Source organism: Abrus precatorius, unplaced genomic scaffold, assembly GCF_003935025.1.
Source record: "Abrus precatorius isolate BTA unplaced genomic scaffold, Abrus_2018 Scaffold8, whole genome shotgun sequence".
NCBI lineage: Eukaryota > Viridiplantae > Streptophyta > Magnoliopsida > Fabales > Fabaceae > Abrus > Abrus precatorius.
Genome location: NW_020874428.1, coordinates 4,464,566 through 4,482,102, shown reverse-complemented (window position 1 = coordinate 4,482,102; position 17,537 = coordinate 4,464,566). Strand labels below are relative to the sequence as shown.

At 31.5% G+C, this 17,537-nt stretch overlaps 2 protein-coding genes across 7 annotated transcripts; one reads left to right on the top strand and one right to left on the bottom strand.

Annotated features, from left to right (window-relative positions):
• The first annotated feature begins 684 nt into the window (after nt 1-684).
• LOC113874910 (CSC1-like protein RXW8) lies at nt 685-11,796 on the top strand. Of its 6 annotated transcripts, XM_027513186.1 has the most exons (13): nt 720-1,083; nt 2,615-2,973; nt 3,945-4,091; nt 4,551-4,614; nt 4,741-4,950; nt 5,940-6,125; nt 7,371-7,536; nt 7,609-7,669; nt 8,335-8,611; nt 8,828-9,106; nt 10,906-11,139; nt 11,220-11,406; nt 11,486-11,796. In XM_027513186.1, the coding sequence occupies exons 2-13, from the start codon at nt 2,696-2,698 to the stop codon at nt 11,572-11,574; spliced, it is 2,178 nt and encodes a 725-aa protein (XP_027368987.1). In that variant the 5' UTR covers nt 720-1,083; nt 2,615-2,695; the 3' UTR covers nt 11,575-11,796. The 6 variants fall into 6 exon arrangements, with proteins under 6 accessions (XP_027368986.1, XP_027368988.1, XP_027368987.1 ...); XM_027513185.1 differs by having other exon boundaries at nt 685-1,083; nt 7,371-7,669; nt 11,486-11,754; XM_027513187.1 differs by having other exon boundaries at nt 698-1,083; nt 2,615-3,360; nt 7,371-7,669; nt 11,486-11,752.
• Nucleotides 11,797-14,691: 2,895 nt separating this feature from the next.
• On the bottom strand, nt 14,692-16,734 carry LOC113847691. The gene is made up of 3 exons (XM_027476932.1): nt 16,654-16,734; nt 15,354-15,776; nt 14,692-15,230 (listed from the first exon to the last, which is right to left on the bottom strand). The coding sequence occupies exons 1-3, from the start codon at nt 16,699-16,701 to the stop codon at nt 15,018-15,020; spliced, it is 684 nt and encodes a 227-aa protein (XP_027332733.1). The 5' UTR covers nt 16,702-16,734; the 3' UTR covers nt 14,692-15,017.
• Nucleotides 16,735-17,537: the final 803 nt, after the last annotated feature.

Genomic DNA, 17,537 nt, shown 5'->3' with positions numbered 1-17,537 from the left:
TTTCATTATTATACTTTTTTTTTCTATTTCTCTTTGTCACAGCATTTATCTCATCATTCCTTTCTTTCCCCTTCTCTTCCAATTGGTCAAGATATAACGAAATTTATACAATTTTTTTTATACAAATAGAATTTCTCTTTCGAGGATATTATCTCCTAGACAGTTCCTTTCCATCAAATATTGTGTACCATGAACCCATGATTTTCATTAATCGTATTGTTATGGAGTGGCAACTAATTATTTTAGGTGGAGAAATAGTTTTAAACGAACACGAAAGCCCATCTGGTCCAATTTCTTGACAATTCCCTTCTGGTGGGCCCAGCATGAAGTCTGCGACTCACAACAAGCGAGCAAATCGTGTTTCGAGCCCAATACGATTCTGAATGTAAAAATCCTACGCAAACAAACAAGTCGGCAAATGACGTTTAAGCAAGGGCAGAAGAAAGAAGCCAATAGCTTCATTATTGTCCACGTGGCATCTCACCGAAGGCGATCGCATAGAGTTGCGTCATGGTTCGCGAAGCAGCGTATCCGAAAAGTTTCCACTGCCAGTTGGGGTAGTTACACGCACTTGAGGTTGGCGCCTCGGTGTTCGCCACGTGGAGGATCCGTTACTCCCGCTTTTTCTTTCAAATCGTAATCATTTCAATTATTATGAGTCACGATATTACAACGTGGCTTTTCGGTGATTATCTACGCTTTAGCTAATAGCGTGTTCTGTGTCTGCTGAGAGAGAGAGAGAGAGAGAGAGAGAGAGAGAGAGATAATAATGCTCTGTGACTAATTGGTCATTGTGATTCCCTTTTTGGATATTTGCAATTTCCGGCGACGGGTGAAAGGAAAGAAAAACAGAAAACCCCCAAAACATAGGGTTTCAATTTTTGTTCGTTTCCTTGGAATAGATCCTTTGCATTAACGTGCGTCTCTGAGAAGTAGAAGCAAGGCGCGCAGCAAGGCGCTGCGAGTTTTGACTTTTAAGCTTTGCTTTCTTCGGTTGTTTTTTCGTTCAGCATTTTTCTCGCTTCTTTTTACACTGAGGCTAATCGATCCTCTTCGTTGACGAAATTGTTCATCTGTGTGCTGGTACATTGCGCTTCCTTGTCTCTTATTTTTTTCTTTGGATTCGGATTGTTACTTCCTTCTGGAATCGTTTTGTTTTTGTCTGTTTTATTGGTTCATTCAGAATTAACTGTTTCCGTTTTTTGTTTTCACGTGTTTTGTTGTGCTGTGCCTAGTCCTGTAATAGTGATACGGATTTTTATTTTTATTTTTATTTTTTTGGTGTGTGTTTGGTTTAAAAGCTGTGTTAGTTTGAATCTGTTTTGGTGATGTCTGTGGTGAGTCTGTTGTTTTTGTTTAGATAGATGACAATAGGTTCTTAATTTTGTTCGATTCCACTAATTAGTGAAACTGTTAGTGATTTACTGAACTGCTTTTGCTCCTTTTGTCTTCTGCCTACCGAAGTCCAAACCCTGTTTATGGATTTTATCCCCTACAGCATGGAAACAAAGTAGGGTTTTGCAAATTCAATATTGGATTTATTAATTAATAAATTTAACGTTTTGAGTGTGTGTTGGAATCAAATACTTTGTGAATTGATTTTTTTTTATTGCTTGAATTGACTTTTTCTCAATGGGTTCCTCGAGTCAGCTTGGTTAAATTGTCAGACATGAATTGTAAATGTGCGGATTTTATCCCATGCATTGTACTGTGTTCCTTTCCCATTTCTCTTATCTTCTTTCCTCCTCCCCCTTGAAGGGCCTATTACGAGCAACACCCTGGACTAAAAAAAATTGACTTTACCTCCCCCTATTTGTTGAGTCGTCTACTTATTTTAAGTACGGGAAATAAGTAAATTACTACTACAAGATGAATTCAATTTGTCCTTAGTGTGTTGTTATGAAGAACAATGAAATTTTATTTGTGAATCAGTTCAGATCCCATTTTTTAAAATTACTTCCAAAAATGAAAATTATTTTTAAAAATCAATTCAATTAATATGAATTCCAATTTTTGGTGATTCCCAACAAAACCTTTAAATGGGCCTTTTGTTGGTATCCTCTGGTATTTGGTAAGTTGGAAAAGTGCACTGAGAAGTTTATGAAACTTGATCCCAAGTAGCTTTGCATACTTGTGCAAAATACCCTTATCAAATCCTCCATAACTTGCTGCTGGGTAGGGTTATGGCTTAGAAAGTGATTGCCAATGTCATCATCAATTTGTATTATTAGTATTTTGAATTCGTCTCTCTTAAGAACAAGTTGCATAGTGGACAGTTTCCTAATGTTGAATATTTTTGTATACTGTGTGGAAAAAATTCTAGGCATGTATTTTCATGAGATGACTGTAGAATGTCGAAGTAAATGTTCTTGCACTTCTTTAGTTCTCAGAAATGTGTCAATTATTATTAACTTTCAAGTGAACTATCCTTTTTTTGGCTTCAGTTCTTTGCATCTATTTACTGTTGTTGCCTATTGTTTCATGATGAAAAATCTCATAGTTACGGCCAGACAACCTGCTGCAACTTAACCAAGTAAATGAAAAGATCTTTCTTGTACTTGTCCAAAAAATCCATTTCTAATTGAGACATTGGTTGGAATATATACTCTTTCAGGTTATGGGCATGGCTTGGATTTCTAATGTCTTTCTTCTTTGGTAATGGGATGTGTCACGTTTGGGAGTACAGTGAGCGGGGATGGACATTGCTGCTCTTTTAACTTCGGCTGGCATTAATATTGCTGTGTGTGTGGTGCTCTTTTCATTTTATTCTGTATTAAGAAAACAACCCAGCAATGTTAATGTGTACTTTGGGCGGAGACTAGCCTCTCAGCATTCAAGACGCATTGATCTCTGCTTGGATAGATTTGTTCCCTCCCCTAGCTGGATAGTAAAAGCATGGGAAACGACTGAGGATGAGATACTGGCTATTGGTGGCTTGGATGCCGTGGTTTTTGTGAGGATGGTTGTGTTCAGGTTCTTCAACCCTTCTAAAATTTGAGTAGTTTTAGCTGTGTGATTGAACTAGAGTGAATTGCTTTCATATCTGTTAATTTTTTAATCTGAACTCTACCAGATGCCAGTCTTCAACTACTAAGTGAAGATTTTTTATTCCTAGTTAAGTAGAAGTGAAGATGTTATTAAACTCATTTTGATGAATTTTGTTATTCTACTCTCAAGATGCACTTGGTGTCCCATTGAATACACATGTCAGGAGTATATATTTGATAACATTTCACATGTGCCATAATAACATCTCTGATCAATATTCATTAAAATTCTAACTGTGTTGTTCAGCAATTTAATATTGTAAATGGTTTTTCTTTGTTGCAGAAACAGTTGTCATGAAAGTCACTCTACTGAGTATGTGTGTTAAAGGGCATCTAAACATTGAAATCTGCTAGGAAATAGAATATTCATCTCAACAATCATACTTAGTTGCATATTTATGCTGTCAGATGGGACAAGTACTTAAAAATATAATGTAATTAAATTTTATGGTATGATTATTCAATATGATAAATGTTCATCTATCAATCTATCACCTATATTTATGGTTTTGTGCATGCATAAGAAGGTATTTTCTTAACACATTTATACATCAATAACGAGAATTGAGATTTGTACTCACAGAGATAGTAGCAAAATTGATGTTGACATAGATATGTCAATTACTTATTAACAAAATAGTGATGCTAAGAGTGAGCTTGCTCCTTTATAGAATTTATATATTTTTCAATTGAGTATGATAAATTACCGTATCCAGCTTTTGTTATGCCTTGGTTTTTATATGTTTGGTTTCAGCACCAATTTTTTTATTCAAATCATAACCAGTTGTTTATCATACATTTAAAATCACATAAAATAAAAAATTTAAATGTTTAAAGGGAATTTGATTGTCAATCTTGTGGCTGTAATAACTGTAAATGTTTTTATTGTTCCTTCAGCATTCGAGTTTTTTCCATTGCTGCTGTCATCTGCACTGTTCTAGTGCTTCCTGTAAATTACCATGGTCAGGAGAGAATGCATAAGCATATACCTTTCGAGTCACTGGAAGTATTTACCATTGAGAATGTCAAAGAAGGTTCAAAATGGTATGACTTGCATCTTATCTTTCAAAGGAAATCCCAATTATGTTAATTTAAATAGAATATCCAACAATGCGTATAGTGTACTAGCTGAGAAATACAATAGAGTATATATAAGCTTACTTGAGAGTTTCTAAGGAAGGAATGCACAATGTTCTCAAATAAAAATGTGAATTTGCTTTCTTGTTTGACTTTTCCTCCTCATGGCTGAGTAAACTACTCGAGTTTTCTTTATTGGCAAGATTATTTGTGCTGTTTTTTTTTTCCCAAAAGAAATAAAACATGGACTGTGTTGTGTGGAAGAAAATGTGAAATTGGAATTTATAACGGCCTTAGCCATTCTACTATATTTATTATGTTCTTTTTTATTTTATGATGTTGATGAAGTAGTAATTAATCAGGAATACACCTCCAAATTGGTTACTAATATCAATATGTTGTTTTTATTATTTTGCTTGTCGTCAGGCTTTGGGCTCATTGTCTCGCACTATACATCATAACATTCTCAGCTTGTACTCTTCTTTACTTTGTAAGGATCTGAATTGATCTACAACAATAAATTTCTCTACCCACTTTTATGAAATGGCCTAACAATTTCTTTTTAATTTTACTTTTCCAATTTCTTAAATATTAATCTATTGGTGTTTATGTTTAGGAATATGAGAGCATCACTAAATTGAGGTTACTACATATTATTGGATCACCTCCAAATCCAAGTCATTTTACAATTCTTGTTCGATCAATTCCCTGGTCTTCAGAAAAATCATACTGTGAAATGGTGGAACAATTCTTTTCATATTACCATGCATCAACATATTTGTCGCACCGACTGATTTATAAGTCTGGTACAGTTCAAAAAATAAAGGTGCACTTCTAAACTCATTTCAATATTTTTTATTGTCATTTCAGTATCATTCTGTTTGTTAATTTTATATTACTTCTATTCATATTTATCTATCTAGAAAGATAAGAAATTTTTTCTTCTTTATCTGTTCATGTTAAAGTTGAAGACTATATTAATTGCTATTCTTCCATGAATACCATTTTGTCCATACAAAAAATATTTATACTATTTGAGTAGTTCAAGAGTTAAAGGAGACTCATTAATAAAGAATAAATTGATAAGTTTAGCAATTAATTCTAAAAAAATGATTGGATTCATTGGTTTGTGTAGTTTCTTCTTTCTTTGGACAGATAAATAGGAATGAAGGTATTTATGTACAGTTTGTTGTTTAGACCATCATCACTTAGTGTTGTCATTACTGTCAATGTGGGTTATATCAATATACCGTGGTATCTGCATTTCTTTCATTTTCCTAACTCTTTCTTTGCACTTTATTGGGTGATTTGGTATGGTATTTGTATCTCTTTCTCTGTATTTAATTTGACAAATTTTTGGAATTCTCTTTAATAGAAATGGGATAGTTTTTTCATTCTGACGTATGCCTGACTTCACATTTTGTTGAGCTCTTTCAGATGGCAAAACAATTATTTTTGACCCATGTGTTGATGTAATAGGACAATTTGTAATCTTTCTTATGCATAAGATTAAGGTTTGCACTAAAAAGTAAATTTCATTTCCTGGGTAGTGGTATGATATTTGAGAAATTTCTTTATATCTGCGAAGTCATTCACTATTTAATAAATTTGGAGAATATATTACAAAGATTGGAGATCTATTAAAAACTACTAACTCCCTCCACCCAGGTTTGGGTTTTGATTTTGATTTCAAAACTGTAATTATATTTTATTATATTTAGAGTTTTTCTTTCTTTCAATAATACAATCGTGTATAATGTTCTAGGTGACAGAACAATTACTTACACTAATGTTTATTTTGATCTATTCCCTCAGGATGATGCTGAACTTGTGTGCCAGGTACTTAGAGCTGGTTCATTGGAAAATACTTGCAAGCCTTGTTTTATGCAATGCTGCTACTCTGTACCACTCACAAATTCTTTTAAGAAGATTTCTGATGAGATGGACTGTAAGCATGAGAGAACGGGCTATACTGACGTGCATTTGGATTCAAGAAAAAAGGTGATTTTTCTGACTGGACTGGTTTATATAATTATGAAATGATGTAAACTTTCCTTTTTATGATTTGACATTTGTTTGGAAATTTACTATGTGATTTAAGTTGATATTGTTGTATGAAAAGAAAAAAAAGGTTTCTTAACATGAATTTAATTTATGAATATAAACAATTACTATGATTCATTTTTCTTTTTCTATTTGATTTTCAGCGATAAACTTAATTATATTCTTTCCAGTACATTGTTTTGACCTGTACCCAATGTAAACCAGGGAAATTTTAGTTTAAACTAATTCCCTATAAATGTTTCCAAAGCCTCATAAGTAATGTAAAGTTGAAAAGGCAATTTCCTAGCATGTTACATAGATGAACAAATAATCATTGATGGAGTCCATTCTTTTAGGTCCGTGAGAAATGTAACGACCATTCTTGGACCTACACCTATCGGCTTAAGCTTTGTCAATGAAATGGTTCTTGACGTTGTGTTGGAGCCTCTTTGATGAGTAGGCTAGAGTAAGATCTTTTCAACACCTGTTATTCATATCTAATATTCAATATGAGCATTTGCAAAAGAAAGTAAATAATAAATAAATAAATATGACCATAGGGTAAACTGTTTATTTTCCATGTTTCTTTTCCAAACTTGTGTGAGTGGGTGTACCAAAGATAAAAGAACCATTCATGTTTCTACCTAATAGCTGGAGAATTAGCATTCTCAGAAGAACAAGTATACTAGGTTGATAGATGTATACCTAAAATCAGGAGACAGAGACTATAAAGTGGTCCATGCCTACATGGTGAAAAATATCTGAAATGTTTGGTTTTTGGGTTTGGAAGTTCAGATGTATTTTGGATTGATTGTGACAAGTTAAATCTTGTTATTTTGGTTTTGAATTTATCTCAAATTTAATTTTTTACCACACTGGGACTTCCAAATATGTGTATGTTTTCTGTTTGTGCATTATCATAGATGAAAATTTGTTGTGAGCTAGTTGTTTATTCACTCTCGAAAGATGCAATTATCTATAATGTTGTCTGACTTGACGTAATATATAATGAGTGTTCTCTTCTTCTGTGTGTGTCATATTATTATCATTATTTACCATTTTTTATGCTATGAAATCCTTGCCATTACAATTTTTTGTCATTTGTTAGTTATAGAAATATTTAAAGGAATTCAGGTTACATAATGTCAACAATTTGTTGTGTCCACTAATTTTTTTAGCTTCCTGTTTGGATTTCTGATACAGGAATGTGCTGCTGCTTTTGTGTTCTTTAAAAGCCGGTATGCTGCTCTTCTGGCTGCACAGATACTGCAAACATCAAATCCTATGTTATGGGTGACAGATGTAGCCCCGGAGCCACACGATGTTTATTGGTCCAATATTTGCATACCATATAGGCAACTTTGGATCCGTAAGATAACTACACTTGTGGCTTCTGTTGCCTTCATGCTTGTTTTTCTTATCCCTGTCACATTTGTACAAGGCTTGACTCAACTGGAAAAACTTCAGAAAACGTTCCCTTTTCTGACGGGGATGCTTAAAAAGTAAGATGTTCCTGCATCTATGAGGGACTAATGGACTTCTAGAATCTTGGCATGGCTCATTTTTTTGGCTATATATATGGATCGGGAATTTGAAAAGAAGAATTATGCATGATAAGATGTATGCAAAACTTTATTTTAATATGTAACATGGTGGATTAACTTGATGAATATACAATTTCGTTTTAATAAGAAAGATGTTAGGGAAAATTAGAAAAATGAAATTGATAAAAACATCTATAGTTTCGGAACAATTAACCACTCAACTAGTAAACTAGGTTGAAACAGTGGCTCATTAGTAACCACTTGAGTTTAATAAACTAAGATATTTTTTTCAAAGAACTCCTTATTTGGAATTTTACCAAACTTTTCTCTGATATTTTATTAAGCTTTAGGTTATTATCATGTCTGCTGCTTGTTTGCAGTGATAGTGTCAATATTTATGTATTAGTTACAGTTGTTCACCGTTTGTCCTTTTAATAAGCCTGCTTTTAGTTTTTAATTTCTCGCATAAGCAATGATAAACTTTTGTATCTGCATACTGTCTTGTTAAAAATGAAATTATCATTAACTATAATGAGAACTCAAACTTGAATTTTGGTATGTGAGGTTGATACAAATTTTGAAATGCTATGAAGTTCACTGTAAGTTGACTTGTCTTTTTGCAGGAAATTTGTGAATCAGGTGGTGACTGGTTACCTACCAAGTGTGATATTGGTTTTATTTTTGTGCGCAGTTCCACCCATGATGATGCTATTTTCAGCAGTGGAGGGTTCTATTTCCCGTAGTGGAAGGAAGAAGAGTGCATGTTGTAAAGTCTTGTACTTCACAATCTGGAACGTGTTTTTTGTTAATGTATTTACTGGTTCCGTTATCAGTCAACTCTCTGTCTTTTCTAGCGTAACAGATTTGCCTGCCCAACTTGCCAAGGCAGTCCCAGCGCAGGTCATTTATCTAAATTTCTACAAGTGTGTATTTTTTGTTGTGTTTTCTTGTTGAAATGCTTTTATACACTTGCATGTATTAGGGATTTGAGCAACACTGGACAACGAACACACTGTTGACTTGATTTCGTTTTCTACATATTTTTAGAAGAGATAAATCAGTAATTGTTATGTAATTATTGATTCAATTTACTTTGGCCTTATTCATGATATGCAGGCTACCTTCTTCACAACTTACGTTTTATCATCCGGTTGGGCAAGTTTGGCATGTGAAGTTATACAAATTTTTCCTCTTCTATGCAACGTTTTCCGGAGATTCCTACTTTGGTTTAAGGATGATGAACTGGAGGGCAGCCTATCTTTTCCGTACCATACAGAGGTTCCAAGAATTTTACTGTTTGGATTCCTTGGGTTCACCTGTTCTATTCTGGCACCCCTAATGTTGCCCTTCTTGTTGATCTACTTTTGCCTTGCTTACCTTGTTTACCGAAACCAGGTTGGTACATCTATCATGTGTTTGTCTTCTCTTTTCCCCCATTATGAAGTTTATTGCACTTCTTTCCTTTGCGCAAAAACTTCCCTAATTTGTCTGTTTAACGTTTTTTGTTTCCTTTGTTGTATATTATTTTAGGTATTTATATTTGAGTTATAGTTCTTGGGGAATGAGGTGAGTTAAGAGGTTTGAACTCTATGTGAGGGGTTTTTTTATTTCCGAGAGGAAAGGGAGGAGGGTTTGCACCGTAGTTCATGTCACCTTGGTTTCACAAATGAAATATTATAATATAAAAGAATTGCTAAAGGAAGGTGGGAATTAGAACGTTAATGCTTATGGCTTGTAGGGGCCCTTATCAATAAGGAGATTTCTCTTCGTTTTGACTGAAAAAAAAAAATCAGACTTAAAGTAGTCGATTATATACAGAAATTTGATCATGGAATATCATTTGCATTTATTAATTTTGTTAAGCGCGTTTTAGAAGTTAGAAACACTGGGTGTATATATATCGAAGGTCCCGTTAGTTTTCTGACTACAAATGATGCAGATGTCAAAAAAAAAAAAAAAAAAAAGAGGAAGTGATGTATGTATCTACATATTTGCATTCAATGATATATGGTCATGTTTGATTTGTTTCTAGAATAACATTCTAGCCAAAATATATGATGCAGTCTACTTTATGACGTGAAATGATGCTTAGGTTATGTTTTGATTTATAAAAGGAGATTGCACGCAATGGAATGATGTTAGGGTTCATTATTTAAATTGTTTAAAATAAGATGAAATGAAATGAAACCCCTATAATTACATTCAAAGGAAGGAAGGGAAGCGGAGAGATTTTAATTGAAGAGAAAAGTGGAAGGGAGGGGAAGAAAGTCCCAGCTATTTTGCTTGGTTGGTTAGGGAGGAGAAGAGTGAATATAAACTTTTGCACAATTATACCCTTAGGTTGCTTTTGTTTTTGGAAAATGATGCTAATTTTATGGGAGTAAAATATTGGAAATGAAGTTTCTAAGAATAATTTTTGTCCATGTTTAGTATCTTGTATTATTTAAAAAATTATTCTTCGATATGTAATTATAAGGAAAAAAATATCCCTAAAAAATAGAAGTTGCTTTTATTTTTTTATCTCATTATCCACTATACCCACCCATCACCAATTATTGTAAGACTTCAATAATTCCTATGAAAATAAAGTATACCCACCTCTCTTCGTAGGAGGGAATTGATGGGAGTAACGTTCAAGACATATGCCGAGGAGTAAATTTTGTATGAGGACAGTTTTTACGAAATTTGAAACAAACGTAGGAACACTATATACCTATCTCAACATTCTCAGAAATGTAAATCTAAGCCCAAAACAAATGTATTCTTTTAAGATGTTCCTACTAATCTTATTAGATGGAGAAAACAATGTGTTTTTTTTTTCTTACATATTTTAAGATATTAAATATATTTATTTTATGATTTAATACTTTCTTTTAAAAAGGATTAGTAAGAGGATACCATAGGAGTAGATAATATTATTATTTGGCTCTCCTCATTTTTCTCTTTTTCTTTATTAAATTTTGAATCAAATAAAATATTTTTAAAATTATTTTGTTAACAACTTTTGAATTGATTTTAAGCGATTACAAATAGAATTTTTTTGTTAAAAACATTCTGACGCTAACAAGATTATTTTTCTAAAATAATTCATTTCTTTATTTCCTTCCAATTAAACACTTTGTTAGATGTTTCCTTGATTTATTTTTAACCTGCATAAAAAGCTTTCATTTAACATTAGCCCCTTTTCCCCCCAGATTATCAACGTATACGTTACAAAATACGATGGCGGGGGACAGTACTGGCCCATTGCCCACAACACGACAGTCTTTTCATTGCTACTTGCTCAACTTATCGCGCTAGGAGTGTTTGGACTTAAACGCTCATCAGTTGCATCTGGATTCACCATTCCATTGCTGATTTGTACCCTCTTATTTCACCAGTATTGTAGACAACGATTTCTCCCAGTATTTAAGAGCAATTCAGCACAGGTAAAAGTAAAACTTCCCTTTCTCACTGCCCGTCTTTGTCTCTCATTCAACCCTCTTAAAACTAATTCAGCCTGCTTTAGACTCTCATTGACATGGATCGGAAAGATGAGCACTGTGGAAGGATGAAAGAGATTTATGAACAATTGCGTTCATGTTACAACCAGTTCAGTTTGATGCCACATACCTTAACACAAGCCGAATGCTCCAATGAGTCCAATCATCACGATGACAAGGGGAGTTCTCAATCTTCACAAGATATGGAGAAAGGTTTGCTTCTAAACAATGGTTGCAATTTCACTTTTCAGATAATGTTTAATAACTTGGTAGGTTTGCTTTTCACTTTCAGGCAAGGAAATTATTCAAAAAGATAGATCATGGCCCGCTCCACGCACAATGAGTATAGGTTCGGATAAAGCGGTAGTTGGTGTGTTATGAAATGAGTAATCGAGATTGCACTGTGCAAGAATCATCCCCAAGGGCCCAAAAGGTGCCGGTGCATGAACAATTAATCAATCATAGATGTAGACTTAGACCAAAAAATAAAATAAAATTATAGATGCAATTGAAATTATGAAAGTCATTGTTCATTAAATAATTTTAATTGTAAATCTTTTTCAAATGGTTTTCAATTAAATTTAAATGGATATATAAGAATACAACAATATCATCTAAGTCTTTTCCATTAAATAGGGTCAAAAACAAATCTGTATCCTCTAAAGGGTATTGTAGTTAGCAATTTAAATTCGTTTAAGCGAATTTTATTTTGCTTAAATGAATTTAACAAAAATAATTTTCACTTAAGCAAATTTAGTCAAAAAGTAATTTTTGTTTAAGTTAAAATTATAAAAAAATTTAAAATTTCATTTTCTTTCTCTTTAAACTACAGAAAAGTTAAAAAAAAATTGTGCAAAATCACAGTCACACTTTATGGTCATACCATAAAAATTTAAAGTATTTCAAAATATGTAATAATACAATTATTTCTCAACAAATTTCTCAAAGTTATTATTCTTATAATCTTTATCATCATTTTTAACAATTTAACTTGATTTTAAATGGTTCTATCTCACTAATGTTTAGCACAAGTAGCACACTAGACAATACATATAGAAACATTTTGTGTAAGATCATGTGGTCACACTTTGTGGTCATACCACAAAAACTTAAGTGTTTTAAAACATGTAATAATATAATTATTTCTTAACCAATTTCTCAAAGTTATCATTCATATAATCCTTATCATCATTCTCAGCAATTTAACTTGATATTAAGTAGTTCTATTTTACTAATATTTAGTACAAGTAGCACACTAGACAATACATTTAAAATATTTGGTAGGATAAAATATGTAAGTTTTTGGTAACTAGGTAGCCATCGGTGAAAAATAAAAATTTCTTGAATTTTCTTTAACTTAAAGAAGAAGATGAAGTTTTAAAATTTTTTACAATTTTGGCTTAAGCCAATTTTTCGGCTTAAGCAAAAATCACTTTTTAACTACATTCACTTAAGTGAATTTTTTGGCTTAAGCAAAAATCACTTTTTGATAAATTTGCTTAAGCGAATTTAAACTATAAACTACAGTTCCCTCCAAAACTGTAGAGGATTTGAATATGTCAAAAACATAGATTAAGCAAGTGATAATGGTGCATCTTAAATTAATAAATATTTTCCTTTGGGAAATTTTTATGATATTTATCATTTAAAAATATTATTACAGTATTTAGTTTTATTTATAATAATTTTTAAAAATAGATATATTCTTTATGAATTATAAAATGAGTTGTCTTTTAAAAGAAATATTACTATAAACATGATTAAAAAATATATATTTCAATTATAAATTATATTCAACTAATATTTAAAAAAATTAACTTTTTTAATAAGATAAAAAGTGGCCAGATGTAACATTATTTCCTTGAATATATTTTTTAAATGAGAAATATAACTAAACATTATTATTTGTGAAAAATTATTTGCAGTTTTATAGATTAAACATCAACAATTTATATAAAATACATTAAGAAACACATGTAAATTTATATAGTTCATTTGATTGATTAGTATTTCTCAAAAATATCCCAAGATCTACCTTGAGAATGAGTCTTTGTTGTGAGTTGTATAGTTATTAATTACATTAAAATTTTCAAACAAAATGTCTCCAGGTCATTGGATGAATTACCTTCGTGATTTCGCATTTTAAAAATAAAAGAAAAAGAAATGAGCATTAAATTAAACGAAGATGAATTGGATTACGCTTAACAAAGAAAAGAGAAAACCAATACAGATATTTTTATTAAGTAAAAAACTATTATTATAGTTAGTAAAACTAAATAAAAAATTTTATTCAATATTAAATTAAATAGAATTAATAATAAGTATAATTGTAGAGAACTAATTTATTAGAAATAAGTGTTTTATGTCAAAATATATAGTTACAAATATAAGCAAATATATGAACAGCATTAAAGGAAAGGAACAAATAGTTAACGATATAGACAAATATATGATAAATAAATAATAAAATTCATTTAACAACGTAAAATCTGATACAATGCAATCAGGATTACCTTTCTTAAAGAAAACTTTGTAAAATTACTAATTCGCCATCAACTCAGACATAATTATATCTATAAATTTAGATAAATTATTTTAGTTTTAACTTGTTCTTTAAACTATTTTAAAATCATATAATATGATATTACATATTATTTAAGAAATGCATTTTATTAAATGAGTTTTTTTAATTTTTTTCCAAGAAATGGAAGAGAAAGAGATGCATTAAAATACCTCGTACGTTTTAGAGAATAACTAAATTCCAATATTGTGAATAAATGCAGATATTAACCTTATTGTGAATAAAATATAAAAATTAAAAAGTACACGTTAGATTATTAAAATAGCATCAGTTTACTTTGGGCAGAAAAAAAAAATCCTTAGATGCATTTATTCTTAATCTTGTTTAATGGTCTATTCACTCAAAGCAACATTTTAATCTTTGCAGGACCATATATATATTGCCTTTTTGTTGGTCAACGTTCATTTTCATTTAACAATGCAAACTTTATAATTTTGTGATAATTTTTTTCTTTTAGTTTGAGCAATATTTTTTTTAATCACAAAATAACACTTTTTTTTTTCATTTTTAACCTATGAATTATATTTCCTTCATTTGCTTCATTATTTTGTATGATGGATTAGTAATTAAAGCACTTTTTCCAGTAGCATGGCATGTTTAATATCTGACTTCTTTTCCTGGTTTTTATCATAATATTTCAATAAACTTAACTCATTATACTTATGATTTTGGATATACTTCAAGAATTTAATTTTGCATATCTCAAATACCTAGTTAAGGAAAACCTTAAAATTTTAACCCATTTTATCATATGCTACCATTTTACGTATAGATTTTAATAAATGATAAATGTGCCATCCACGCTTCAAACTTACTGCAAAGCTCTTGATCATGAATCAGTCTCAAGTGAAATTTGTTCCTATTTTCTTTATAGATCCTTTTCCCCCAGATAAGACATCTGAATGAATTTCAATTTAACGCAAAAAGAAAAATATTTCTTGATAGTTAAATGGTAATGCCCATAAACATAACAGAATAAGTCACTGTTTATCTATTGTTACATGATACTTAAAACTTGCTCCTACACTGTGCTGCATCCACCTTAAGAAGCAGAAAAAAATAACCACTTAACAATGGGCAATATGATTGAGAGTGGTTAGTTGCTGCTGGACGAAATTCAGGAATGATAAGAGAAACTGGCGGAAAGATTGCAAGATTATGTCGGCCAGATATTTATACCAAAATACAACCCAATCTGCTCACAAAGATGAGCCAAAAAACTTAAAACCTATCCATCCATCTATCATGAAGCCTCCAAACCAGAGGAAGTGCTTGTTTCCTGTTTGTTCTTTGCATCTTCCATAAAATTTCTCCAATACCACAAAACCTGCATCAGTCCACCATTTGCAACATGCAAAAGAAACACGTGTGGTAGTACTGCAAACCATGTGGACATAAACTTGACAAACACAAAAAGGCAATACATGCCAAGAAGATGCCATTTCAAATCCTTTCCCTGTCAAGTACAAATTCATGGGCAGATATACAGCAAAAGCAAGTCCATTAATAGATCAAACAAAGGACCAAATCAACTGAGCATGAAACTGTGGATGAAAAAAACAACAAATTCAGAATATACCTCATATCTTTGAAACAATTCTTGTGATATCTCCTTCAAGAAATCAGCCATAACACAGCCAACAAAGAGGCCAACAGGGATTATCAATTCACAATTTCTGGAGAATGTATATACTATGTCTGATAAAGAGCTAAAGAAGAAAAATAAAATGAGAGACCATTTCACTGCCTCTTGTGCAAGATTAAGGAACCTATCTAGAAGAACACGCTCAGCTTTTGTCCAAGGAAATTCTTGAACTGAGATTGGCATTGCTTCCTTGAGTTTCTCCCTCATGATCCCAATCTGCATCTTAACCTCATTAGGTTCGTTATGGTCAGCCATTGATACTTTAATTGATCTGGTTCGACTATAACATGTTCGATGGGGCATAGATATTTCAGAGCATCTATGGAATTGACAGGGTTGGCATTGAAACAGCTTAACCTGCACAAAGAATAAAAGATAAATGAATGAACATTCCGGTGATGTAAGTTTGCAAAGTTCTAAAAATTCCATCCAGTCAAATTAATATCACAATTCATAAATTGTTGGGATTGCGACTTGTGAGTTATGTGGAATCCCTTGCACATACAAAATGGATAGCCGTGCATGACCAATATGATGAAACCATTAAAAGATGTAATGTAATGTAATGTAATATACATTCTATCCTACATGTTTCAATTATGTCCACTTGTGATATCAGAACAGGAATCATTGTTCAGCCTAATCTAAATCTCAACAGTTTCTCAATGTCAGAGGTATTTTCTCTGAAGTTTTTTTCCTGAGCAAAACTTAAGGACTCTTTGGTCTAGAAATCGTTTTCTGTTTTCATTTCTAATTATAAAACTGTCACCTTGTTTTTCAATCTGTTTGCAAAGATTCGTATTAAAAAAAAAAGGAAAAACAAAATAAAAAGTTATATTCAGTATTTCTCGAATCTTTCGAAACAGGAATCATAATGAAAATAAAGTGAAAATTTTGTAATTAAAACTGAAAACAGAAAAGATTTTCTAAAACCAAATAACCCCTTAAACTATCTTATCTTTTTGAATGAACGACTATCTTCAAGTCTTGGCTGTGATTTTTTTCTCTTGCTAGAATAATGGCTAATACGAACTAAAATACACTACCTATTTCCATTTCTTGACTAATAACAGCAATATTAACAGCAGACAGAAAAGCATAATAATGCAAGGAGTTAAGCGTGACTTACGATTTTGTTTGTGAATAACTTTGCTGGAATTAAAAAAGGACCATAAAAAACAAAGAGCTTAGTTTGAATTAATACTGAAATTTGAGACATAGAATAGAAACATACCCGAAACTTGGGAGTTGAAGGAACTGCAAGAGAAGGCAAAATCGCCATCCTACGCTGCTTCAATCCAATTCAGTGTAATCCATCAACCTCTCGTGTTTCTCTAGGGTTTTGCGTCCCGGCAAGGTATGGGCCTAGCCCAATTTAATTGCTACAGGCCCACCATAAAGGTTATCATCAAAATCATAAACCTTTTGCTCGGTCCATAAACATGTCCTATCACGATCCAATAACAGTAATATTTTGACGCAATATTGAAACGTCTTAGATGGTTGTTATTCAAGTGATTACGGATACTGTATGTTCGAGTAACTTGAAAATTATGTATGGACTTGTAGCTTATTCACTAAGTAAATAAGTTTATAAATTTTTTTATTAAATAAAAAATAAAAAATTATAATTTTAGTATTTAATTTTTAAAAAAGTTAATTATTAATATTTTAAAGTTAATTTTATAAAGATTAAAACTAATTTTTTTAAACATAATTAAATACGTTTAAATTTACAAAATATCGTTAAAAATTGTTTATGCAAGAGTTTAATTTGCCAAAAAATTAAATAATATAAAAATGCTAACAACACTTTTTCAATACATTTTTAAATATTAACTAAACTTTATTAAAAATTAAAAAAATTATGAATCTTACTTTTTCTCATTCTTACATATACCGTCAATGTTTAAAGTTGAAAGGCATTCGAGGATATTAAAAATGGTCCATCAGATCTTCTTATTTTACAGTTTTAGTCATTGTGAAGGTGGAGAAGGAATGGCTTACAATTGTAAAGTATTGCATATTTTTATCTTTAGAATTGTCTCTTATCACGCACAAATAACACTGCCCCAACGTCCAAACAGAACAACGTTGAATATTAGAATCAGATTGCGC